This window comes from Colletotrichum fructicola (assembly GCF_000319635.2).
Source record: "Colletotrichum fructicola Nara gc5 chromosome Unknown KSG_Nara_v1_contig07, whole genome shotgun sequence".
In the NCBI taxonomy this organism is placed as follows: Eukaryota; Fungi; Ascomycota; class Sordariomycetes; order Glomerellales; family Glomerellaceae; genus Colletotrichum; species Colletotrichum fructicola.
The window spans coordinates 3,780,252-3,806,235 of record NW_027094057.1 but is presented as its reverse complement, the minus strand read 5'-3'; the positions used below and the strand labels follow the sequence as shown (position 1 = coordinate 3,806,235).

General features: G+C 52.9%; 7 protein-coding genes across 7 annotated transcripts; 4 read left to right on the top strand and 3 right to left on the bottom strand.

Annotated features, from left to right (window-relative positions):
- Positions 1-2,167: 2,167 nt before the first annotated feature.
- CGGC5_v012779 (uncharacterized protein) lies at positions 2,168-3,104 on the top strand (the record flags this gene model as incomplete). The annotated part of the gene is made up of 2 exons (XM_032036682.2): positions 2,168-2,516; positions 2,701-3,104. The coding sequence occupies 2 exons, from the start codon at positions 2,168-2,170 to the stop codon at positions 3,102-3,104; spliced, it is 753 nt and encodes a 250-aa protein (XP_031884502.2).
- A 1,800-nt stretch (positions 3,105-4,904) lies between these two features.
- On the top strand, positions 4,905-5,988 carry CGGC5_v012778 (uncharacterized protein; the record flags this gene model as incomplete). Its single annotated transcript, XM_066152753.1, has 6 exons — positions 4,905-4,914; positions 4,948-4,970; positions 5,036-5,113; positions 5,183-5,237; positions 5,291-5,533; positions 5,594-5,988. 6 exons carry the CDS (start codon positions 4,905-4,907, stop codon positions 5,986-5,988), a joined length of 804 nt encoding a protein of 267 aa, XP_066007902.1.
- A 117-nt stretch (positions 5,989-6,105) lies between these two features.
- CGGC5_v012777 (uncharacterized protein) lies at positions 6,106-6,990 on the bottom strand (the record flags this gene model as incomplete). The annotated part of the gene is made up of 3 exons (XM_032036685.2): positions 6,106-6,187; positions 6,244-6,279; positions 6,752-6,990. The coding sequence occupies 3 exons, from the start codon at positions 6,988-6,990 to the stop codon at positions 6,106-6,108; spliced, it is 357 nt and encodes a 118-aa protein (XP_031884385.2).
- Positions 6,991-7,992: 1,002 nt separating this feature from the next.
- axe-2-0 (Acetylxylan esterase 2) lies at positions 7,993-8,885 on the top strand (the record flags this gene model as incomplete). The annotated part of the gene is made up of 4 exons (XM_032036686.1): positions 7,993-8,331; positions 8,386-8,476; positions 8,529-8,608; positions 8,673-8,885. The coding sequence occupies 4 exons, from the start codon at positions 7,993-7,995 to the stop codon at positions 8,883-8,885; spliced, it is 723 nt and encodes a 240-aa protein (XP_031884553.1).
- Positions 8,886-12,835: 3,950 nt separating this feature from the next.
- Positions 12,836-15,661, bottom strand: CGGC5_v012775 (uncharacterized protein; the record flags this gene model as incomplete). The annotated part of the gene is made up of 9 exons (XM_066152752.1): positions 12,836-13,746; positions 13,805-14,070; positions 14,123-14,203; positions 14,380-14,895; positions 14,953-15,100; positions 15,150-15,222; positions 15,277-15,384; positions 15,434-15,528; positions 15,577-15,661. The coding sequence occupies 9 exons, from the start codon at positions 15,659-15,661 to the stop codon at positions 12,836-12,838; spliced, it is 2,283 nt and encodes a 760-aa protein (XP_066007904.1).
- Positions 15,662-22,043: 6,382 nt separating this feature from the next.
- On the top strand, positions 22,044-24,069 carry CGGC5_v012774 (Lactose permease; the record flags this gene model as incomplete). Its single annotated transcript, XM_066152751.1, has 5 exons — positions 22,044-22,055; positions 22,171-22,744; positions 22,952-23,275; positions 23,328-23,896; positions 23,956-24,069. The coding sequence occupies 5 exons, from the start codon at positions 22,044-22,046 to the stop codon at positions 24,067-24,069; spliced, it is 1,593 nt and encodes a 530-aa protein (XP_066007903.1).
- Positions 24,070-24,172: 103 nt separating this feature from the next.
- On the bottom strand, positions 24,173-25,734 carry CGGC5_v012773 (uncharacterized protein; the record flags this gene model as incomplete). The annotated part of the gene is made up of 5 exons (XM_032036689.2): positions 24,207-24,220; positions 24,303-24,356; positions 24,524-24,579; positions 24,659-24,700; positions 24,815-25,734. 5 exons carry the CDS (start codon positions 25,732-25,734, stop codon positions 24,207-24,209), a joined length of 1,086 nt encoding a protein of 361 aa, XP_031884557.2.
- Between the last annotated feature and the right edge of the window lie 250 nt (positions 25,735-25,984).

Below are 25,984 nucleotides of genomic sequence, written 5' to 3'. Positions count from 1 at the left end.
TGTTCCAATGTTTCCCATGTTCCGCCTTCTCACCCTTCCCACCACCCTCTCTCTCTCTACCAAAGACAGAGGCAAGAATCTCCAGTCTCCAAGGAAAGCGCCCATCCAATCTCCCCAGTTCCCTTGCGACATTGACGCCGCGGCAGACCATCGGTGCCTGCATTTGACCGTCGTACATGACGCCATGCACACCCTTCGTTCCCTTTTCGGGGACTCTTCTCCCCCCCATCCCCGATTCCACACACTCTTGGAGGAAATCAGGGACCTGGGAGGAGGGAAAACCTGCAGTGCAATGCATGAGAAAAGGCACGTACGTACGATACGGATCGGAACATACAGCAGCAACAGGGAAAAGCTGGAGCGGCCCAGATTCCGTCCCGTCCCCGTCCCCGGTCAATCCATCACATCAGTCAGCACGGCCAGCGCAGATTCCCCAGTTTCAATTGAAGAGTCAATCCATCGTGGCGCCCGGAGAACCGTGATTTGCTGGCATGCTCACCACCACTCATCTGATCTGCGAGACATTCAGTGGCATGGGCACCGGACGGCAGAACACGCACGTATGTCGACCTGGCATGATGCTAGATGGCATGGCATGGCATGGCCCACGGAAACAGAACAGAACACAACAGCCGTATGTACGGTACATACGGTTCGGATACAGCACATCGCAGCACACGCACACACCTACGATGCATACCCTGTATCCGGGCAGCCAGCCAGCACCGCGGCCGCGCTGCCTGCGTCGTGGCATGTCATTCACTTCACACACACAGTCTGTCATGCTCATGGATGCCCAGCAGCAGGCAGGCTGGGCAAAGAGAAGGTGAGAGAAACCTGTTGACCGTCGGTAACAAAGTCTGTCTCGTCTCGGTCTCTGGTTCGAAATATGACAGAAAATCGTGAATGGTCACGAGCCCGGCCCTGGATCCCTTCCTCGATTGCTCAAACGGGCACCTTGCAGCACGCAAATACAGCCCTGATGGACCATGTACCTCAATTAAGGCCAAATCGACATGGTCCCCGCAAGGTATTAGTCTGAGTCTGTCTAGTCGCCGCCCGCCGCCGCCGCTCCGCCCGCCGTGCGCCGCCTGCTGCTGCTGCTGCAATGCTGGCTGCTGCGTCTTGCTGCCGCTGCCGTTGCCGTCCCCGTTGCTCGCTCTCTTTCCCCATGCTTGCAATGCTGCTTCTGCTGCTGCTTTCCTATTTGCTGGGCTGGCGGTCACAGTTCTCTCACGTTCCGTGAGGTCATGAACAGACGCCGGTCGGCCGTCGTGGATCATCCACACACACCAAAAAAGAGCACCCCCATCAACCCATCCCCATCTCCTCCGTCCCGGCAATGCACATGCTGCCACCATGGAACGCTGGAGTCTGCGTGATTCTCTCCCCGGCCGGGCCCCTCCCCTCCATCTCGTCTCGTCTCGTCACCTCACCTCAGCCAGCCATCCAGCAGCCTGCCTTTCTTCCCTCCCACCACCCCTTCCAACCAGACCAGACCCTTTCCACCCCTTCCCAGTTCATGCTCCGTACTCCGTTAATTGCTCCATAACAAAGGCCCCATCAAACAAGTCTTTTGTTGGTCTCGCCCCCCCCAAGGGCCGGCCGGCAGAAAAAGGGCCAGAGGGGCCGTCCGTCCCAGCCGCCGTATCTGTTATCGCATATCGGTACGGACGGGGGAAGCCTTCTGACTCTCATTGAACACTTCCACTCACTCCCGTCTTGTTCGCTTTCTGCTCGCCCGCCCGTCAGACTGTCCACTCATCTTCCCACTTCTGTCCTCTTTTGCCCAGTTGCTTCCGTTCCGTCTTATCCACGTTCAACAACCCGCCCTCTGTCCACCACTCACGCAGCCGCGCATCCCCAGTCAACCACCCTTCCCGCTTGCTGCCCATCCATCTCTATCTGTACACTACACTACCGCCGGCCGTACCATCCGCATCCCCAACGCCTCCACCCCCCTTGAAGACACCTCTTTATTTTTTTTCCCTGGCTAATGCATCCGTGAGCTGACACATCCGGGGAAGGGCTTCCGGCGACTGAACCCAGAACCCAGAAATAACCCCCCAAAAAGAGCCGAGGAGCCTCAAATATCTCTTCCCCAGAAAATCAAACCCATCCCCATAAACCACCAAAGCCTCGAGCTTACCCTCCACAGGGTGGCGCCATGTCAACGGCAATGGACATCGCAGCATCGTCAACAACCATCGAGCCGCCGCTCTTCGACTCGGGCATCGAACCGCTCGAAGGGGCGTCCGGCAACACTGCACGCTCCATCCTCGTGGCACTGTGCGTGGACGCGAGCACGCGGGAGAAGGCCCTGCGGAACTACTACAGGCTCATGCACTACGAGCAGCAACTCTGCGGACAGGAGGTCATCCGCAACGCCAGCGCCATCACCACCACTATGGGCTCAACCAAGAGGAAAGCCGTCGGGGAACCGAAGATCTGTCTTCAGTGCGATGAGATCTTCACCGAAGACCAGAACCAACTAGGCGCTTGCTGGTACCACTCGGGTAAGAGAATACTTACTTCCTGTTTCGTCCTCTTCTCTCTCTTTTTTTCTGCTCACTTTGTCATCAAGACAGCTGCTATTTTCGTCACTGCCGTACTGCTTGTCTTTTTTTGATGGGGTTTTTGGGTTAGGGGGATGAGATAGTGAGCTTTCTCGGTTACCTGAACTGACCATGACTCGTCTAGGCGAGCTGGAACTAATGGATGAGAGCGCCATCGACCGTGAGCCGGCGGAAATGGCGCTGTACGACCTGGACACGGAGCCCATCCGCGCCAGACACCCGGAGGCATTCCGGTGGTGTTGCTGCCGGGAGACGGGCAAGGCACGGGGCTGCACGCCCGGCCGCCACGAGTCCAACCCGGACAGGAGCAAGAAGGGCCGCGGAGACTTCTCGGACCTCGATGAGGACTCGCTGGATCTCGACGACACATCGTTAGATGACGACGACGACGATGATGACGATGACGACGGCGACTCCTCGGAGCACTCGCCCGGGAGCAGCAACCACGACGACATGCATCATCACCATCAGCAGCAGCAGCAGCAACAACAACCGCAGCAGCATTCGCAAGCCAACGGGCGGCATTGACGGGAGCACCATCCCGCTTGGACCTTTTTTCCAATGACGTTGAAAAAGAGTTGTTTGGATCTGTTTTTAGTTTGGTGTTTCTTTCTCGGTTGTCGCCCAACACGCAATCAGGGGGCAGGCACGGGACGGCACGGCACGAAGAAAAAAAAAGAGGGAAGAGACCAAAGGAAAAAAGTTCTTGCTCGGGCGCACTTCGCTCTCTTGGATCCGAGTTTGATAGACCGGTCAAGGGGAAAAGAATCCGTATTTTCTTTTGGGCGTGGTTCTTGTTTCGAGCAATCGGATGGTTCCCGGTCCCTTCCGCGGCGCTGCGGTCTGGTCGGTCAACGGTCACAGCCCAGATACGCGAGATGATGGGCTTTATTGTTGTTGGCAAGGGCATTGGGCACTTGTTGTGTTGGGAGGAGCAGCGACAGACGACACATGGTTTTTAATGATTTTTTTCCTTTCCTTCACTGGGAGGCACAGCATTGGGAATTTGTTCACAAAATGGGCACACACACACAAGTGGCCTTGTTGATGACGGGGAACACAGACACAGACACAGCTCTGGGTGTTGGGAAAGGGGGAGGCAACACACGCATACATGCACACACACACAACGCAAACAGCCATTTTGGAATTTACTTGGACTTTTGTTAGTTGGTCACCTCTTTTTGAGAGGGGGGGAGCGGGGAGTCAGTCATTCTCAGCACAGCGGGAAGCCGATTTCGAGCACGACACTGCGCATACGGCACAGCACATGATTTTTAGTGTGGCACAGAACTCTCACTCGGGGGAGGGCATGGGAAGCGGGCATTTTGGTCATGGGATGGGAGGCAAAGCAAGTCATTGTACCTTATGATTCGAACAACAAAACGAAAGGAGAGGCCAGAGAGACGTAAATTGATCAACGGGGCAGCCCGATTGCGTGTTACACAAGAACCGGGCACGCATTGAAGTTTGAACACTCTTGCAGGGGACGAAAAATGAGCTGATCAACCGATGGCAGAGTTTCTGCCGGCACGAGGCAACCCAGTTGCCTCGTCTCCCACAGGTTAAAGGACAGCCAGCAGCAGCAGCGACCGCACTTTTGACAGCGTTGCAAATGCAAATCGAGATTCCCAAAGGCGGTGGCGAGATGCATGCCCGACTTGACCCATGCATGCATTCCGCATTTTTTCACGCACACGCACACATGTGGTGAGATGGGATGGGATGGACTTGTTACCCTCTTCCGGATTTCCCTTGTGTGCTCTCCCAGTCAGAATGCGATATCATCTGCAGCGCGCACTCTGCAAGGGACACCGTAAGCAGCCTAGCATAAGACACATCGGGGGCGGCCAATGGGGTTCGGCGGGAAGAGCTGATGGGCAGTTGGCCCTGTTGTGTCGCCGTACGGATAGATGTGTGCTGCCCACCACCACCACCACCGCCGCCGACCGACCCCGGCCCTGCCTCCTGCCCCCCTCCCCGCGGCATGCCAGGCGAGCGACACGCATGCTTACAGGGCCGGTTGGGCGGTAAAGAGAACGGGGGCGCAAGGCACTTTGCATGCTGTCTGTTCGTGCGTCCAATGGGTTCTAGGGGATGGGGGTCCGATTGTGCATGGGCCGGATGCCGGTTCCGTGCCTCCCCGGGGACGACGAACCCTGATCGGCGCTGGGAAGGGGAAAAGCCCAACGGGCGGAAAGGATGAGGTGAGAAGAGAGAGAGAGCGCGTGTGCTGCTGGAGTTGGATGAACGCTCCGACGGATAGTTCCTTTTCTTGCTGCTATTTCCGTCGGGCGGTGGTCAATCAATGCCTAAGTGGTGCCAATCATGTTGATTGGTGTGTGGAACTAGGGTGATGGGACGCGTAAAGATGCTCGCGGAAGCGCGTTGAAGGTTTGCCGCGGTGGAGTCTTGTTTCCCCCTGTTCACCTCTCTTTCGTGTCACCAACAAGTCACAGCCTGCATATCTGTCGAGAAGTCCCATGCGGTCCTGTTCATCCGACGTTGCGTCTAGACCTTTCCAGACGACAATTAAGGTATACCGCTACTTCTCGTCTTACGTCACTTGTCAAATCGAACGTGCATGTACTGACAGATGGATGTAGCTAAGCGGGCGCATGAGGGGCGCATTTGACGCCAAGACACGCGTGAATCCAAGCCGTTCGAGTGCTCACGCAAGGCAGACATGCCCTACCCGTACTATGGCCCGCAAGCGGGTGACATGTCAACGATCTCGCTGGAGCATGCGCAGGCTATCCTGAGATTCCTTTCTCAGGACAGCATCGTCAAGCGAAAGATCCATGATATGCACCAGAACTTGATTGACCAGGATATCGGCAGACGGCTTGAGGTACTGCGGTCAGGGGAACCAGCTAAGCCGCTGGCTATCTGCGTTGATTGCAAGGAGGCATTTGATGCTGACACGTCTCACCGGGGCGATTGCCGGTATCATGATGGTTCGTGAATTCATCAGGAATCGTTAAACGCGTCATTAACGTGTCCGTTTTCTGGAATAGGACTCCTTGAGCCAGACTATGACGACGATACCTGGGCTGATCACGACGAAAGATGTCACGGCCCCATTGACACAGCTGAAAATCGCGAGATGTACCTGGAGGCGTTTAAATGGGAATGCTGCGACGAACCGGGGGATGCTGAAGGGTGTCAAAGAGGTGCTCATAGGGCTAGTGAGAGCGTGGAGAAATCAGGCGGCCCGGTGGAGGACTATGAGAGCACCGAAGAGGAAGATGACGATGAAGAAGACGAAGAGGAGGAAGTCGAAGCTAGAAACAAAAAGGATGAAGACCCCGAAGTCGTCATTGTGGGAGAAAGACAAGTTGTCAACAAGCGCAAAGCTGATGACAGCTTTGAAGTGTCCGTCTATGCCCAGAAGGCCAAAAGGGGTTGGTGAATCGGCGTTCGCAGGGCTATGGACGCTTATAGCCATACCGGCTCGGAGAGTTGCTGCATACTTGCGTTCGTTATGACATGTGTACTATGAGCTGCACCCCAGTCGAGATGAAATGTACTACACATAGACTCCGACCCATTGCTTGGAGGTCTCGTCGAATGGTTTTAGACCCAACATTTTCGTGTTCTTCTCCTGCAGTCTAATTGAACCATATCGCGGCAATTCCAATTGTCGGCTTTTCAATTAGAGTCTCACGTCTCGTAAATCTCGTGTTCATCGATCATCGTCAAACTAGTCATTTGTCAGCAAATGTTCGACCTCGTACGTAGCGAGAGCTGAAGGATTACGAAGAAAGGTAGGCATCAGGATCATCGTTCCTGGATCCGGCAGTCTTCTAAATCTCTCCAAGACCTTATTGTCCGACTTTCTGCTCCTCCCATTCCGCGGGGGGTACATGAACAGAGCCAATCGATTTGCCCAGCTTTCCCATGGTGGGAACGGGAAATCCCCAGAGTCGTTTCGAACCATTGTCGTCCAAAAATGAGCGTCTGGCAACCAGTCGCCTCTTTTCTCTGGAGTCTCCTTATAGAAACATACCCTCACGTTAATCAAGGGGATATCACCCGCTCCACGAGGGGGTACATGAAGCCATGTCGAATACAAACTTTTATTCTGGTGCCACAGAACATCAAGAAAGAAAAGCCGAGGATTTACTTTGGCCAATAAATCTTTCGTCTCATCGCGAATTTGCCGGTTAACTAACATCATAGCCAACACGAAGTTGTATGTGTGCTGGGGCTGGTTATTGGACTGTGTCGCATGTTGGAGCAGATCGGAGCGAAGTGCTAGCCACTTTTTCCAGCCGTGCTTATCATCTGCGTCGTTATAATTTTGGGTGAACTTTTCCGCAGACTCTCGAAGGTCGTCAGCGGCGATGGTATGGTAAATGATTTCGTCCCGAAGCTCGCGCGGGAGTCCGACAAGCGTCGGCGTAGGCCTCATTTTGGCGTTGTATTACAGACTCGAAAAGAGATCAATATGAAAAGTTTTCTCTAGTTTCTATCATTGCAACAGAGTATTGTCTCTCTCTCTTGGTTAAGCGATAATTGCAAGCGACGCTGCACAGCTGGGATGAACACCGCCTCCAGCCTCTGTCCGACACCTCAATTCAACCAATCGCATTTCTCATCGCCAAGCCTCCCCGACGTCAAGGGTCCAGATCAAAGGTCATCCCAGCAAATGTTTAGACTGCCCATTGATCCATCGAACGGCCCATGACGTGAATCATAACCGCTACCAACCAGTCGCATCTCCCGGATCGGTTCTCCACGAGGCTAACGCTCGCCCAGGCCAACGAACCATGAAGCCGATCATCCGCCGTCCGTTTTGTCTTTTCTTTCCAAGCAGCTGGGAATCTCCAAGCTCTCAGAAAAAGGGATTGTTGGTCCGTGATTGGGTGAAGCACGCAGGAAAAAGTGAAACACGCCACACTGAGACCTAGCCGCCCACCGCCGTTGGCTCTGCAATTCTCCGTCAAACGTTCGGCCGAGAAGCCGAATAGCTTGTTTGGGACTTCGCTTCCTCTTCCATTTTGAGATGTGCCCTCCAACGGCTGGGATGCCCCCGCCATGAAGAAGCATTTTGCGGTGGAAAGCCTGTGTTTCTCAGCCACTCTGCTGCTCTCCTCATCATCGCTCCTTGCATTTCCCGTCGCAAATGAGCTCAAATGGGGTAAAAAGGCCTCGGTTAGATCTGGGCCCGCGATAGAGATGAGGTCGTCTCGATCGTGCCATGGGCTCCTCGGGCTGACGGCTGCCATCGCAAGTTGCCATGCAGTATAAGAATGGCCAGCATCGCATTCCCTCATCCCATCTCGACTTTGGCTTCGGCAGACTAGCAAGGAAAATCAGCGCGACATCCTCCCAAACTCTTTTTCGTGTTCGTTTTCTGCCCACGTTTCTAAAAACCACGTTTTTTGTCCCTTCCTTCGTTCGATAGTTCAATATGGTTGCCTCGCCGGTCGTGGCTTTAGGCTTTCTTGGCGCTTTGCAAGGCGCCGGCAGTCCGCTTGTGCAGCGGCAAGCTACCGGCTGCGCGACGGGCGTGCACATGATTGTCGCTCGTGCCAGTACCGAGAGGCCCGGTACGGGCATCATTGGCGAGGTCGCGACCAAGGTCCAGGCCCAGATCCCCGGGTCCGATATCACACCGGTCGACTACCCGGCGCAACTGAACCCATACCAGCCGTCTCAAAAGGCCGGGGTTGATGCCATGACGAAGCTGGTTCAGGACTATGCGAAGCAATGCCCGCAGACGAAGATGGTGTTGATGGGATACTCCCAGGTAGGATGTCTTTGTCTAGCTGGATGACAGAAGCTAATTTTGAATGTGATGCAGGGAGCGCACGTCACGGCCGATGTCCTCTGCGGAACGAGCGAATCTGGGTTCGCAGCCACGCCAGCCCAAGCGGCCGATGTCACTGATAAGAGTGCGTATAATGGTGTTGACAACTGGGCAGAAAAGGTCTAACTCTAGCATAGTCTCTGCCGTCGTGCTCATGGGCGATCCCAGCCACGTTGTTGGCCAACCTTTTAACACGGGAACAAGCCAGAAGGATGGCGTAAGTATACCCGGAGGAAGGACCAAACGAAGATAACAGAGTTGGCTAACGGATACACCCGCAGGTCTTCCCGAGGCAGGACAACGCCGCATGTGGCGCGGTTGCCAGCAAGATGACCTCCTTCTGCGATACCGGCGACCCATTCTGCGACAGCGGAGCCAACCTTCAGGTTCACCTGGGATACGTGACCAGGAACGGAGACGATGCAGTCAAGTTTATCGTAGATAAGGTTAACGGCGCCGGAGCTGCGGGTGGAGCGAAGAACACTACTGCTTGACTAGGAGACGCAGGGGCCGGCAGGTCCAGCCTGTTGTGTTTCCAGTATCATATCTTGCTGCTGGCACAGATTGTTGCATTCGTTCTGCTGGTAGCCGCTTGAGCTCAGGTCGGGATCTGTACCAAACGTATTTATATACCAAACACGCACAAATAATCGTTATCATAGGCCCCTGAAGATGCTGAAAAGACTGTAGAAGCTGGCCCGGCCCAGAGCACAAGGTCATTAGATAATGCTACAACAGTCTTAAAACGTGTTGTCGTCGCGAGGATTGTGGAGACCATGCGTCCAAGGCAGCACTGAGTTTACCTTGATCAAACGAGTTGGTACTCTTGACAGTACTCAATTCTTTCTTTCTTAAATTCGGAGTATAAGTGTCATGTTTCGCCGATTCTGTGAATAACCCCGCACGGGAAGACGGCTACGAGGTCTTCCCAAGGAATGCTTTCTTCAGTATGTTAAGGTTTAGAGATATGTGAAGCGTCCTTCGCAATCGAGATTATCCATCTTCTTAGCGTCGGACTCGCCCACCACCAAGTTCACATTCTGGTCCTTGTCTGCCTTGGCTTTGACGATCAAGTTCCAATCCTTCGAATTGCTCAGACCTGCACCAGCACCTACCAACTGTTCAGCTGAAGGCGGAGAGGACTTCAAGGCAACAACTATTAGATCCTGAAGGTCCGACCACGGGATAACACTCAGTACCCTTCCACGCGGCCTCGCACGCTCCTTAGTAACGAACGCCATCAAATGACGTATTCCTATGCTTGCTGCATAGATCCCAATGACCCCCAAATAGATGTACATCATTGACAAGGCGAAGTGCAAGGTGGCCCCTGAATGGCCTGATCCGTAGCCATATATTTCAGTGGTAAGATGAATCGCTGAGGTTGCATGGCTCAGATTGACGATCCGGTCATAGTGGGTGTTGTAAAAGTGAGTCTCATTGACGAAGTCGTATTCAGAGCGATATGTGTCTCGGCCGTATTGTTTGCTCAAATTTAGCAAGGTTGAGTTCTTGCCTGTGTTTTTGATCCGTAGGTAGGTGAAGTAGCCAGAAGGACTTCTTGAGAGAGTTTCCGTCAGATAAATACCAAGCACTTTCGCCAGAAAAATACTTGTTGCCGACACGTTGTTCGTATCAACCGGAGAGACGCATGCCATGCCATTCTTTTTAGCAGAAGTACAAGGCTCCACAAAGAGCTGGAGAATCCGGTCGAGTGCTGAATAATGGTGGCCCGCACCATCTTCGTCGCTCTCAACGTCGAAACTTGGAACAATATAGTCAAGAACAGTGCGGTTAAATGTTATTGGTCGTACTTCGTGTAGTCGGCCCTTGGACCAATCCGTCAAGTTCAAGGTACTGTTCAACGAGACGTCGTTGCTGAAACTTGAGTTCAGAATATCACTGGCTTTTGGGTCGAATGTAAAGTTGGATGGCATCCAGCTGGCCATGAAACCGCAAGCGTATAGCAAAACCTTGTCATTATCTGGAAGCTGACCAACAAGCAACAGAATGGAGGGTTTCCATGAATTAGAAATGAGCTAGTCGCGGAACGCCCATCCAACTTTGATTTCCCGAGCCAAGTCATGTGTTCCTTCGTTGCGTAAGGACGTTTACGCTGAATTGACTGGCAGGTCTTCTCGCCGAAGCAGTTGAATGACTCAATAGGGTATTGCAATTCCTTCGGGCGAAGATCGGCGGCTTTGGGCTTATGGGTGGCCTGGCAATTTGACTGTACCAATGGCTGGAACAGTTTGTGCTTCTCAGGGGTTTTGATCCGGTAAGATGCCCTGTATTCCTCCGAAGTGGAAGAGATCAAGTAGTCCGAGAAAAGCCCCAGGCTGACCATGAGGAAATGCGGCGGCGTGGTGCTAAGTGTGATCGGGGAGTCAGCATTGACCAGACTTTGGCGTGCCACCACATTAGAAGAGTTAGTAAAAACCAGCTCGCGACGTAACTCCGTTGGAGTATACTGAAATCTCAGACTGTCGCCCAAATCACTTGCGCCAAAACTTTGTGCCCACGACCAGATGTCACTGAATCCAGAGGCTGGGCACCAGTATGCATAGAAGCCTGCGAATTCTTTACAGGACTCTATGTTGTAAAAAGGTTTCTCGCCTTCCTGCATGATAGAGGGCGAAACAAATTTCTCGTCCAAAGCGTAGAAGAGTGGTGGGCTGGCAGTCTGAAAGTCTGTTGCCTGAGGAGGGGGATACCATCCTAGAATAGGAACAAGTAGAACCGCTGAAGCTGGGCCGACGATAGTGGAAAGTATAGTGGCAAAGACGACAAAGCCGGCAAGGAAAAACTCCCAAGGCTTTTGGATATTTACGCCTTGACGCCAGAACGCAGAGGAACCGAGATACCCGAGGTCGCCGATGCGATATCCGCCGGTAAGAAACCCAAGTCGAATCCCGTCGAGGATGAGGCTCCTTCGGAACATGGCCAGGGCAATGGACGAAAGTGAAGCAATAATCAAAAGCTCGTGAATCTTTGCTGGCAGTTGAAGAAGGTTGTTGATGGCCTCGGCGTCAAGCGTGATATTAATGCTTCATGTGTGGAAGCTGACGCCTTCTTCCGAGTACCAGAATCGATCTTGCTGACTGATGATAATAATCGCAATGGTTGAGGCAAGGGCAGGAAAATGGACGACCCATCCCGTAAAGAATCTCAACCAGTTGTTGCGAGTGATCGGCTTCCCCTGACCTCCTCCATACGCAGGAAAAGTTCTGCTGTGTTTCGGAGGCCCTCCCAAAAACGTCCTCGCGTGATCGTGTTGAGCATGTAACGGAGATGGTGGCGGCGAACTGGTTGTCGCCGTCACCGATGATGTCGCAGCCAGTGATTCTGTCGGTGTGACAGTCCCACTGGGCTGCGGAATGGGCTGCAGTGTGGTCGCACATGACGATTCTGTCAGTGCCATAGTGTCAATGGACTGCGGAGTGGAACCTCGAGAGGGCAATTCTATTCCGTTATCCGGCTGGACTGACCGCATGGCTGTTGGGCGCAACAAATAGATAATTCGTGTGTTGACTTCAACGCTGGGATGAGGGAAAGAATAAGGAGATTATGGGATGGGTTGAAGTGGATTCCAGCGGCAGGAAACGCTCTCACACCAGTTCAAGCGCCAGACTACTTATTAATATACCTTCCAAGCGAGCATAAGCCACCGCATCTTCAGGATTCGCGTCCCTACCCTACTAAAGGGGGCGATGCAGCAGCCTGGCGATGTCTGAATGTGTGAATCCTTAGTTGTAAGATGATGCGTTGCATCCCGAAGTTTTAGTGTTCATGAGAACATGGATGTTGCTATTCCGCATTGGCATTCGTCATACTCCTGGGCTCTCATTAGAGTAACAGAAACGGCTCCCTTCTAGCGCTACTTTGGCAACAGAAATTTGGAGGCAAACCGCCCCAAGGCTAGGACTGAAATCTGTGAGTATTCACCTTGATCAACTGCCAGGCAGAATTGTGCCTCACTGCGACCCAATGAATTGTGCATAGGCTGACCACCAGTTAATCGATTTTGGCTGCACGAGGAATGATTGACGCTGCGGCTGGGTCCAAATGACAACGGACAGGCCACACATCTCAGGGGTATTTGAAGAGGCCCTCTTGTCTGACGTAAACTCTGCATGCTTATGTAGCAACGGACTGCTGACAAGCAGAACGTTGGAAAAGATCTGCCTGTTGCTTCGACATGCATCTATGAAGACGCTATGCGACCGTATTGCCCAGTCGCAAATCGGTACCGAAACTCCCACGATCTTGTGTTTATGGCAAACAGTAATATTTCAGCCGGCGGCCAATCCTGCCTCCCAACTATAGCACAATGCAATGGAAGGGAATACATCGTCAATTTAAATCAAGCTCGTGATTATCGAGGAGGCTTACATTCCTGTTACGTTCTTGTTACCTGTAATCATAACTTACACGACAAGAAAACCTAATGGTGATCCCCATCCTCGAAATCCTTTGATTCCCCGTTGAATAGCTTTATATCTTTGTCATCCTCCGAGTTTGCCAGAGAAAGAGACGAGACACTGTTCTGCTCAAGAGTCAGATCATCGTCCAACTCAAACTCAGCGAATGCCCCTGGCTGAAACCTATTTTCCCGAAGAATCTCCCTAAGACCCTCACGATATTTCGGCATTGTCTTTCTCGAGTATGCCTCGAAAGCCCTGTTGGAGAACCAAGGGACTAGATCATTGACCGCGCCATGAACAGCTCGCTTGCGCGACTTTTCGATCTCCACGCCGTCTTTCATGGTCTTGACTCTACTCTTCAAGTACATAGCGGCGACTGCTTTGATGTTCTCCTTCGTAACTCCTTTGCCATACTGACTGAAAGCCTGATCCAAGATGAGGATCAGGTCACAGGCGCACTTAAGAATCATCCGCACCGCTGCTGGTGCCTCGAGAAGAGGGGCGCCAAAGGCAAGCGGGATCCCACCGACTACCGTGGTACAGGTGAGGCAGATAACACCACCCCAGATGATGAAGGATTGGCTCAGACTCATAGCCATGAACGGCGCGAGGTTTCTCCAGACGACACCAGAAAGCACATCGTTGATGTCACCTATGCTGGCTTTCGGGATGCCGAAGGACCCATGCGCAATCTCTTGACAGAGCAGCTTTGAGATGGTGGGCGTAGTCATGGCCGAGACGACTCCGGTCCCGAGGCCAATCCCCGCAGCAGCTACTGTTGCTCTGAGAAGCTTGAGCGTCTTTTCAATGGCTTGGTCCATTTTTGCGTCGATATCCGGGACCTGGGCAGCGACCATTGCCTCAGATACTATTGGGCTGCTGAAGCTCTCCATGGTCATCTGGATCAATGCCTTGATGGAGTCTTGGTCGTCTGTGGCATAGTAATCAATACATGAATTTTGACGGGTGACATGCGTGAGGGTACATACCTTTGGAGACGAATGCGAAGTTAGCCTTGAGCTCTGGCCAAAATGGAGACGTCTCTGGCTCTTCGGCAAACTTCTGTCTGAAGATGGCCTCCCTTGCCGAAAGCAATTCCGTTTCATTCATTTTGCCCCGATTGAAGAGGAGATACTTGTCCTTCTTGGTACCAACAATAACAACGGGCGTCAAGGGGCAAATCTCAATGACTTCTTGCAACATATTCGCCAGCGCCGATTGGACTGGACGGTCTGTGTCCGTATCGATACATAACCTTGGAGACTTTGGTTAGATTTGATAAGTGAACAGTGGGGGATTTTACTTACCATATCGCATGAAGGTTCTGCTTAATATCCGGGCTGCCGGATCTCGCTTTCAGAAACTTCTTGAAGGCAGAGACCTCTTTGCTGTTACCTGCCTGGAAACCTTCCGAGTCGTGAATGATGATACCCGGGTGTAGATCCGACTCAAAGGCCTGCTCGATATCATGCTCTGCTCGCCGTTCGGACCCACACGTCTCTGGAGTCTCCGTCTCGGGACCTGCTGCAAGTTCCCGTGATTATGTGATTGCCGGAGATCGTACATCGTGATCTCAATGCCACTGGAGTACCTTAATGTCCACGGTTCAGTCTTGAGAAGACTCGCTGGAACATCGGCCTCTAAGACTTTGTCGCCAAGATCAGCAAGTTTCGGGGGCTTGGGGAAGGCGAGGTCCATAGGACTATCAATCAGACCCTTGATGCAATCAGGAGGATCATAATCAAGAACTAGACCCTGAGCCATGCTCTCAATCATCATCCACTGGAGAGGGTACAGTGACAGTCCGTCGTGATCAGCGCCTCCACCCATATCTGCATGTGCACCTACGAACCATGCCTGGATACAGCGGTGGTTGTTCTGTTTGACCTCGGTATTCTCGATCGGATCGATTGGAAGCAGAGGGAAGGTCTTTCGCTCCTCGTTTATGGCTAGGGCGTGTCTGATCTCGTTGGTGAAGCTAAGATCGGATATGTCAATAGTGTCTTTGCCGAAGGTCATCTTGACAGTGTCGAATAATCCAAGGAATCTGATCTTTGGAGGGTCTCGCGTGTTCTCACGGCTAGAAATCTTCGTCAGAATGACGCTGAACGGAACGAAGGAACGCATCGCCACTTACCGCCACCGGAACTCCTGCCCAGCTAATCCAGTCCTGCGACGCCTGACCCCAAAGCTTTTGATCGCCTTCCACATTGAAGTATCCTTCACGTTCAGAACTTCACGTATCGTGGTGTTGTTCAGAAGCACGGATACGGCCCGAACAACATCTGCATGCTCGTCAGCTTAACTCTCTTCCTCACGAATGCACCTTCTTACATGCTCCACGGCTGAACCCGAACAACCAAACCTCGTCATCCTTGGATTTGATCTCTCGGCAGCAGTACTGACTCTGATGAGCGACTAACATTACATTGTCTGCACTTCAATATCTGGCATAACTTACTGCATATACCTCTTGGATCTGCTCTTCGCAACCTTTCCCAGTCATTCCGTCGTTGAATCTATTCAGCGGCATCTTGTTGGTGCCGATTCCGGGGAAATACTTCGCAATCTGCAGACAGTCAACTACAAGCAAACCACCTCAAGGATGGTAGCCTTACCTGCTCAACCTCATTTCCATCTCCATCTGTCGTCTTTCCAATCTTAACGGAGGCGTAGATACGGAACACGTTGCTATTATTGCCATGGCCATGGCCTGTATGTGATTTAGCTGTTTCCTTGAACGTGCGATACTGACCCTTACCTTCACGTCCATCCTCGTTGAACCAAGTGCCATCCACGCAGACGACGATCCTCCTGTAGCTTGACGGCCGGCTCAGCTTTTCCATGGCGATAAGTGAAATCTGGGCCGAAGATGTGAAGCATGCAAAGAAGAGAAGCTAAGCAGGCTCAAAAAGTTCAAAGAAACTGGCCAGGTAGCAGCCTTATCAGTGAATTGACAAGCTCACCCCACGTTTACAAACCTAGCTACCCGCGCGGAACCCCCATTCCAGATGACATTGGCTTCTCTGTGTGACGATACTGAAGGCAGACTGCAATAAGACTGTCTTAGCACGCAGCACTCACTCCGAGCAAGCCAATCACCGGCGTATTATTTCCCATCAGCTGAACCATCTACAAAAGGTGGCGATTCTCTTAAGTCGCTGGGTGGCTGAATAGCTCCTCACTCCACGCCAATCATTTAAGCGGCTTATATGCTGACAAAACACATGCCTGGAGATAATGCTCCTTAGAAGCCACCTACGCATGGGATTGAACCTCATTCGGTTATTGTATGTCATGATCTCAAGCAGACGGCTGTGAGATTGAGTTCGGGGCTGGAGGTAGGTGTGCCCCAACGAGGCTCTGGGATTCTTCCCCTGTATCACGCGTGATTTTGATTGGATCAAAGAGCGAGTTTCCCTCCAGGTATGCCGTGATTACGGCATATGCATGATCCGTATTTACATACAATACTTCCTGGGCCGACCTATGTCGTGACGCATTCCAAGATATCGGCGCAGACATTTCAGCCGCCCCGGACTTCAGTAAAGTCCGACTCGGAGGTATGGGCGGTCTCTGGCCATTGGTTTAGAAGCCATCACAAATCCTGAGAGGTGATTTGCCCCTTTCTTCTGGCCTGCGGCAACATGTTGGCTGTCACATGCTAGCCCTGACATGACTCTCACGCAACGTTCTTGGTGCCTGAACTTCGCCAAAACGCTGTTCTGGCTTTTGTCAAACAAGTTATCCAACTAAAATGAATGGAGAAGTGTGGTGAACTTTGTGATGTTTGGTGGCTCAGGGGATATGATCTTAAACCCCTATACATCGAATGCCATCTTCAATGAAAAGACCAAAGGTTAAAGTACGTGATATGAAGGTGTAAGGCTGGACGCAACGATAACCATGTTCATTTGGAGGAACGTCTCGCCACTGGTGACCACAACAATCTCAGTACGCAAGGCTGGGACATTGTTCAAGGTATGAACTTGTTCTATATCTCCAGCTGACGAGACAGGAGCTCGTCATAACTGGACCACTTCAGCAGCTTGTACCGGTCTGACTCTATGGCTTTCGTACGGGATTTGAGATGAAACAGTGGGAAACGAGAGCTCATTCGTATCCGTGGATGCCAGCTTTGGTCAACAAGGATGAGACTGTGAAGCAAATTCATACAGTCGGGTTGATAGGTATATTCTCTGGCCTGTCAGGTGATGTTCTTCGAAACGGGGTATAAAATGAAGGCCGTTGGGATAATTTGACGTAGATTTGCTTAGCTCCGTACATGTTAGCTCTGATAACTCAGTCCAAAGGGTGCTCGAACAAAGAAATGAGGAGAGATAGAGGGCCCTAGCATCTTCCGGAAACGCTCCCATTGAGTTCGCTGATTCAAACCAGAGCCTGAACGATGGTAACAGTAAGGTCTCGCCGGGCGGATGTGAGCGGGCAAGAACGCCATCGAAGTTAGAAGCTTGGTGAATCTTCGAGTGGTAGTTTGCATTTGGCAATAGCTCAAGATTGTCGAATGTCGAACTACTAAGTATCGACAGAGTCAAGAGCCATTGATAGAAAAGCTCATGACGAAAGTCGCAGTCAGATCATGTAGTCAGAAGCATCGATCAGTTCTGGACTGGAAGATGAAACAGACTTGAAGTTAAGGGAGAATAAACGAAAAGACCAGAAACTCGAAGACGCGATGCCTGGCGGGAAAACGCGACGCCATCCCAAGTAGCTAAGAAACGCGGACCCCGAGCTGCAGGCCTCGGCGACCATGCAACAATGTCCTTACCCCTGCTTAAACCCGCCTATGGGACGTGATATCGCTATTGCAACCAGCATCACACTTGAATACTCATCGCGTAGCTGGCATCGGGCCCCTTTCCCATCTCTCCTGCAAGGCGAGGTAGCCGGGCTGAAAGGTGGGTGACTACATGAGGTGGCTGGCCCAATAAAAGGCATATGCAAACCGCATAAACTGGAGGGAATGTGGAATTAGCAAGTCCGGAGAGAGGGTGGGTTGCTGCAAAGGAGGCTCGTTCCGGTCGATGAGTATGCTCCAGCCTTCTTCATACACGATCTTGGCTTGAACGTGGCCTTCAAAGGGTTGTCAGGGGTAAGGCCCCGAAGCGTACCAGAGGCGCCTGCATGTGTTGATCCGAAGCTTTTGAAAGGCTGAGAACCAAGATGTCTATTAAACGGTTAGTGCCTGGGGGGACTGTTTCCAGCACCGCGGATCCGTCCACACTTCGGGGGGCATGGAGGGTAGGACCCCGGTCTTCTTTCAGGAAAGGCGATCCGTTAGCGCCATGTCACTAAGGCCACATCAGGAAATTTGGCATCACTTCCCTTGGGGTAGGCAGAGATGCTGAAGGCTGGAATGGGAGTAGTTGGCGGAAGACGTTGCCGTAAAGCAGTCTGCATTGGTCTTTTGGATCCCCAAACTGCGCCGTCGTCGAGGTGCACATCGCTGCAGCCGAATTCCGATCTGTGAATATGGGGTTGACGGTCTCGCATCCAACTGACTTTCGAAATCTGGGTGGCTAGCGGATGGGCTTGCAAAGATCCAGTAAGGCCCGCTTGGCTCTCCAGCTCCGTGGGTGCCTCCTCAGGTCCAATTTTCGACACCAGAGTGTGCTGTGCCGCTGGAACATATGCAAAGGCGCCGAGACAAGACGGCTTTTCGGAGCGAACCCTGCAATAGCAAAATCTAAGCCGCAAGTCACATGTCTTGGCCTGTATACTGCCATGGGTCTATGCCGGCCGGGAGAACTGGTAGTAAGACGCCGTTTGTGAGTGATGCGTCGAGGCTGCAGAGAGACAATTCTCGGTACGGCCACAGCGCCACGCACACCCGACTTTCTTCCAAGTCGGAACGCGGCCGAAGCTTGCCACGGGGATTGCCGAGGCCGATCCTGCTGATGGACGCATACCAGATGTTACAATGATCTACGTATACTTGGCTTTCGTCCTCAAAGACCATCAAGCTGTTATCAAGCTTGATTTCAGGGCCGAGTAGAGATGTTGGCTTCACGATCTTCCGAGCAATCGCTGTCGATCTTGGTTGTCAACCACAGACTCGACGGCCTGCCAAGCTCACTTCCTTGCGGCGAAGCCCTCAGATGGGCAAGGGCCTACATGAAATACGATCTTTTTCCGCCTTCACTAGAAAACTATCTTCAAAGTCTTGATGAATACTATTCAGCTGAGGCCCTGTCGCTTGTGATACACCGTGAAACAGCCACTTAGAAGCTTCTCATCGCGAGAAGCGATACCCGATCGTCAGTCATAAGGCATGGAAGCGTCCGACGTCGCCGCCAGTGTGTTTCATTCATTGCTGGCAGCTTTCGGTCGAAGGATCCGTCCCGCACGCTCACCAGCGGCACAGCAGCGCAGCTTTCGGGTCCGTAGTTCTGAGACGAAGGCGGCCGGTAGGGCGCTTTCCTCCGTCACAGCAAGCGGCAGCGTGGCGTTGGATCACGGCCCGGACAAGCAGGTAGGACGAAGCCAGGAGAGCGAAAACGACGTGCGGCTGGACCTAAACAGCGGGAACAGGTGCAAGAGGAGAATGTTCCAACGTAGGCCTCCTCCCAGGTCTCAGGTGAGCAGCGAGCTAACGAGACGACTGAAGCAGCATGTGTGGGGAGTGGCAGGACCATGGTCTGACTAACAGACATGGATGTCTGGCAGCAAGATCCGTCTTGACGGGTCGCGTGTGAGTCCTGGTGCCTCGTGTGTTGTCGGGCCTTTTCGCAGGGCGGGATTCCACCACTCAATGTGGACCATTCACACGCCGTCGAGGCCGCTTGGGGAAGGGTATCAAAAATAAGGAACAGGATGCCTTTGCCGGTGGCTTGCAGCGGCAGGAAACCATTGAAGGAACCGACAGAAGCGCACGCCCTATCAGACGGCGAACACGGCTTGTACACGCCCGTTGGATTTGGGGGCGTGATACATCGATTCTTCGAGCCCGAGTCGATGGAGCGGGAGGTGAGCACTTGGCGACCATGTCGAAGCAGACGATGGAGGTCGAGGGCGTGTGGGTGGGCAAGGGATCGTGGAGACTGGCTGCCTTAGCTCACGCCGACAGGGTCTGGAGGCGCTGACCGGGCTGGGCTGCCGCTTTGAGGAGAAATTTAGGGCGGAGGAAGGCGGCCCGTCAACCAGATAGGCATAGCGTGGCGGACTCAAGGAAGAGAGGGACTTTGAGAGGGGAGTTGGAGAGTCGATCGAGAAGTTTGATGGTTTGCTTTCGACATGGCTGGGACGAAATGAGAGGGAAGAAGAGAGATAAAACTTCTACTTTCATGTTATCAACTGGTAACATAGAGCGAATGGCCGTCAGCTTCTCGTGCTGTTTTTTGGACTTCTTCAGTCTTATGACAGGGATATACTATCTAAGGCACATGTTGCCAGCCTGACAGTCCCGCCAATGTAAGTACTGTTGTTAGTAACAAACATCTCGGAAGCGAGATGAGACGACAAGACAGGTACATTTCCTAGCGTCTTCTCAGAGAAACATTAGCAGCAAAGCCGCCTAAGAAAGAGACCGCCGCCAGAGTGACAGCCAGCCGTCGTTGGCTCTGAGGCCACATGGAAAGACGGCCCGGTTGGAGAAGACGTTTGCTCCTCTCATTTGGATTCCCTGCCATCTCTTTTGGGTTTATTGGCCTCTTTCTCCAGATCTCCTCCAGCTTTTCGCTCCCCCATCTCACCTCTCCCCAACCAACCCAAACGCCGCTACGCCCGCCGTGTGCCTTGATGCGACTGGCTCGTGTTTTCGGCTCTGGACTTCGAGATCCCGGGCAAGCGCTTTCACGGAGCCAGATGATGATTCGATTCCCACAAACGTTCCTGATGTGCTGAAGGAAGCTATTGCCAACAACACAAAATATCCCCGAAAAGCTGAGTCGCGGCGCATCACAGTCACGCATCGAATCGCAATACCCCCGGACATAAGCTATTGCCATTGACCACGCAACCCAGCCGACTCGAGGCAAGACGGGCAGCATCTCCACACGCCCACACACTCCCCCAGATTCAGCAAAACCTTCTTTTGGGCGCTTCTCCAGCGCGTCTCCATCAGGCTGGTGCGAGAAACGGAGAGCAGCACAGCATCTGTAAACACCCCAGTCTTTGCGGAGCACTTCGACCCGCTGATCCGGGGAGGACTCAAAGGCCGCAACCATGTTTCTCTGTCAATCTGCCCAACACCATTGACAGTTCAGTCAACGACGCTGGCTTTCTTCGCCGAACACGGGTGCACCATGTGGACTTGGCTTGCCGGCCCGCGTCGTCTCTTCGTCTCGCGTTGACAGGTTAGCTGGACGGTGACCCATTAACGCCCCTGGCACAACGGCACAGCAGTGGATGAGCCAGCCAGCAAGCCGTCGAGGAGTTGGGGATTCGGGGTTGCGTCCACGCTAATTCAAGCGCGCAGCACACACAACCTGGTTCCCCAGGTGTCCCTCATGGTTTCTAGATGAGCTGCCTCGATGCCCACTCAATCTAATTCACATTGATTGCGACGCAGCCATCAAAGCCATCAACGAGGGACTCTTGGTACCTGCCAAGCAGTGTCACGCTCCAAGACAGCCACACCTAAATTCTTCAAGAAAGTCTGTGATTCTAGTCGTAGGCGAGAACCGGCAACACCGTACACATAACCGGCTGTCTACTATGCCCATCTGTCGGATGCTGATGGACTGGGCCCAGTGGCAATCAGCACCGCACACTGCAGAGAGCAGGGGGTCCGTACCAACATGGGGTGTGAGCAGTTCGAGGGTGGTGCAACCAACGATCTGCTGCCCAGCCAGTACAAGCAAAGTCCAAGGATTGCAGGCCTGCCGCCCTTTCGGTCTCATGTGGGAGTGGCCCGTCCTTCCACCTGCCCACCCCCTCCCATGCATGGGAGGGTAGGCTCGAAACGGCCGAGCTAAGGATGGGCATTTGGAAGTTGGGGTTCGTTCTTGCGAGCTACCGCGTCTCTCCATCGGAATCCTATTCCTCATCCCGTCTCCCAGGGACCAAGACGCCAAAAATCATAAAACCTCAGCCTGTCCCGCGATCCCTGGCTGGTTCGTCTTGAGTTTCCCATCCTCACCCTCATCCCCTCTCCACCTCAACATCCAAATCCACAGTCCAGACTGTGGTAGTCGGCAACTGCAGCTCTCCTCAGAGTGCCAATACTTCAACGAGGACGTTCTCGGCGGCTTGCCACCAACAGCCAAGATGGCCGAAAAGGTTGACTCCGTCAACATCTCACCTCACCATGTCGACCATGACTCTGACAAGGCAAGCCACACCTCTACTGCTGCCGCGGAAACATTAACGTCTGCTAACGTGCTTGACTCTACAGAAGGAAGTCGAGACCAGGGTGGTCACCGGCTCCGAGGCTTTCAACGAGGCCATGATCAAGGAGCCACCTAGCGCCTGGACGAAGGCTCAAATCTTGATCTATGCCTTCTCTCTCGTCGGTTTCTTCTGTTCCACCATGAACGGATACGATGGTTCCCTCATCAACAACTTGCTGCAAAACCCCTCTTTCAAGGAGCGCTACGGAGCCGAGAACGACGGTATCTGGGCCGGTATCATCTCTTCCATCTATCAGATCGGTGGTGTCGTCGCTCTTCCCTTCGTTGGTCCGGCCCTTGACACCTGGGGTCGCCGCATCGGTATGCTCATCGGAGCCAGCATCATCATCATCGGAACAGTTATCCAGGCCACCGCCAACGGCACCGGTCAATTCATGGGCGGCCGTTTCCTCCTTGGTTTCGGTGTCTCCATTGCAGCTTCTGCCGGTCCCATGTACGTCGTCGAAATCAACCACCCCGCTTACCGCGGTGTCGTCGGTGCCATGTACAACACCCTTTGGTTCTCTGGTGCGATTGTTGCTTCCGGCACTGCACGAGGTGCCCTGGAAATCCATGGTGGTAAGTATCAATATGTTTGCCAATCCTTCTTTTGTTCATTTCTTCCTTGCCGTTGTCTACCTTCTGTATCTGGCTGCGGAGTGGGGCCATGCGTTGTGGGGCCGAGGAAAGTGAAGCCATCACAACAGCAACCCAGCCCCAGATTCATAATCAACTTCACAACGCCATCTTCATCGCTCTGTACACTCAGCTAACGAAAAATTGAAGATTCAAGTTGGCGATTGATAACCTGGCTTCAGTGCTTGTTCTCTGGTTTGATCGTTCTCTTCTGCATGTGGCTCCCCGAGTCTCCTCGATGGCTGTTCGTCAACAACAAGAAGGATAAGGCTCTTGCGGTGCTCACCAAGTACCACGGCAACGGCAACCCTGACTCTCCCTGGGTTAAGCTGCAACTCCACGAGTATGAGGAGCTCCTCGACATGGATGGTGCCGACAAGCGCTGGTGGGATTACCGTGCGCTCTTCCGCAACCGCGCCTCCGTCTACCGCCTCTGCTGCAACATGTGCGTTTCCATCTTTGGTCAATGGGCTGGTAAGTTATCCCAACACCTGTGAATGAGTAACATGGCTGATTTGTCCCACAGGAAACGCCGTGCTGTCCTACTTCCTCGGCTCCGTCCTCGACACCGCCGGCTACACGCACCCCATCCAGCAGGCTAACATCACCCTCATCAACTCATGCCAACAATTTGCCTGTGCCATCTTCGGTGCCCTGTTTGTCGACAAGGTCGGACGTCGCCCGCTCCTTCTCTTCTCTTTCTCCGCCTGCACTGTCGTCTGGCTCGGCATGACCATTGCCTCCGGCATTCTCCACCAGTCCGAGACTATCAACGCTGATGGCGACTCCGAGTTCCACAACGCGGCCGCATCGCAAGCCTGCTTGGCCATGATCTTCCTCTTCGGTTCCGTCTACTCCGTCGGTATTACGCCCCTTCAGGCTCTTTACCCCGTCGAGGTTCTTTCCTTCGAGATGCGTGCCAAGGGTATGGCCTTCTCCAACCTGGCTGTCAACGCCGCCGGTCTCCTCAACCAGTTCGCCTGGCCCGTTTCCATGCAGAAGATCGCCTGGAAGACCTACATTATCTTCACAGTTTGGGATTTTGTCCAGACGGCCGTGATTTTCTATTATATTCCCGAGACCAAGGGCCGCACTGTAAGCTTCCCAAAACAAATATCTTATTCTCATATCAAAGATACTAATGGCGCCGACAGCTTGAGGAACTCGACCACATCTTCGCCGCCAAGAACCCCGTCAAGGAGTCCACCCAGAAGAAGGAGGTTGCCGTCGACCGCTACGGCGACGTCGTCAACGTCCAGAACGTCTAAATCTGAGACGTCTCGTACCACGGTGGTCAAAATGTCTAAGCGAGCGAGCGAGCGAGCGAGTTGTGTTGATGGTTTCTTATTGCTGTCGGATATCCCTTTAATGTCACAAGGACACTGAGATTCTGGAGACGTGCTGTCTACTTTTGCATGGCTGAAGAGTGTAAGCGCTCGAGGTCGTTGCGGCGGCTACTGGGTGCGGCCCTTTTCAAGCCAACTCTTCTCTACCTACATACCGTACCAATATACCATGCTGTATACCCTAAATCCACACGTTGCATTGAATTTGACTATTCTTTCGTTAGCTGACGACTGGTCGTGCTGACTCTGCGTGCGAAAGAAAATTTCCTTGGCTAGCTGGGGGTTTGTCAGATGCTACGCCACAGGCTTGCAGGTCTTGTTGCCACCTCATAAATCCCACGGCATTTCATAATACCGCTCTCGGGGCTTATCTGACTTCTTACGTGGAAGTTGTTGGAGTGAGGTAAGAGTTGCATCGGATATAGGTGAGATCTGGCAAGACTCGGAGGTCAGCATTGACGGCTGTCTTCCCGAAAGAGGCGAGTTGCCCAAAGGAAGAGAGGAATACTACCTGCAGGTCGAAATGATGAAGGAGTTGTGAGAGCTAATCCTTCTGCATCATGCGAGATTTGTTTCCCTTCATGTGCACAAAGTTTGGCCAACTGAACATCACCATCTGCGGCGGCGTCTCGCGTTGGATTGGTAGGGTTGCACTTCGTCGGCGTACGGTTGTTCCTCGTACGGTTTTCCTTGGTGGGGTTGTTCTTGGTGTGGCACCCAGTAACTCAAGAAAGCTTTTGTGCATGCTGCGGCTGTCACTGCCGCGTAGCTCTGCCAAAGCTTCGTCTTATGGCTATCAGCATAGTCGCAAACTCCCTTGATAACCAAACACGATGGGAAGCTGTCCCATACCCCAGCGCCCTCCATCTCGAATCCAATTACGCCTTGCTGTTGAGCTATTTCGTCCCGCTGGTCGCCGGCCTTCATCACGGTGTCACCGGATGCAATCAAGCCGAAATGAACATTTAGCTCTGACGAAGCCGTATCAAGGCGAAGGCGTCTGATCAGCTCACCTTTGCAACCAGACTCTTCACACGTCTTTCCGCCCCCCAGGTGATGGAATGTTGGCTGGAATAGAAAGTCATTGTCGACACCTGGATAGTCGGCTTTCAGCTCTGGCGTTTTCCTTAGTTCGTTGACGTAGGCTATTGTTTTCTTCCTCAGTGCCTCTTTACTGTATATGCTTTTCAGTTTTGCAAGTAGTGAGCGGATCTCTGTGTTTGGCCTTCCCAAGGAGTCGAGTAGAGTATCTTTGGGGATGAATCGATCGGGCAGACGCTTCCCAAAGTCATATTGGACTATGCCATCACTGATGATGACGTCTCCCAACACAACTTCATCTCCGCTGTCCGGTGTGAATGGCACAGCACCGCATATGCCCACAATCAGAGCTAAAGTGATGTTGGGAAGACTGATGCGACAAAAGGTGGCAACGCGGGTGGCGTTGGCTTTTCCCATACCCGGCATATGAGCAAGCACCACGTTGTGGCGACCGATGGATCCGGTGGAATATGCGTTGGGGTCTTGTGGTGCTTTGTCGTAAGGTGGGCCGTTGTCGTCCCAATGTGCATCAAAAAGGGCCTCCATAGCGTCTGCTTCATGTGAAAGTGCGCAGATGACAGCTATCTTGAAGTCTTGTCGGCTTTTGGGTCGGTTTAGACACTCAATGTTGGTCTCATGAGTTACCTTCGATAGAGGCCGTGACGGCAGATTCTCCGCCAGTGTCACCAGAGCGACCTTCTCATTTGTTTGAGGTTGTTCAAGTGCTCGCTTTGTTGAAAGATAACCCAGCTTATCGTCTCTTCCTCGGAAGGCCCTGTTGAGCCATTCCACTCGG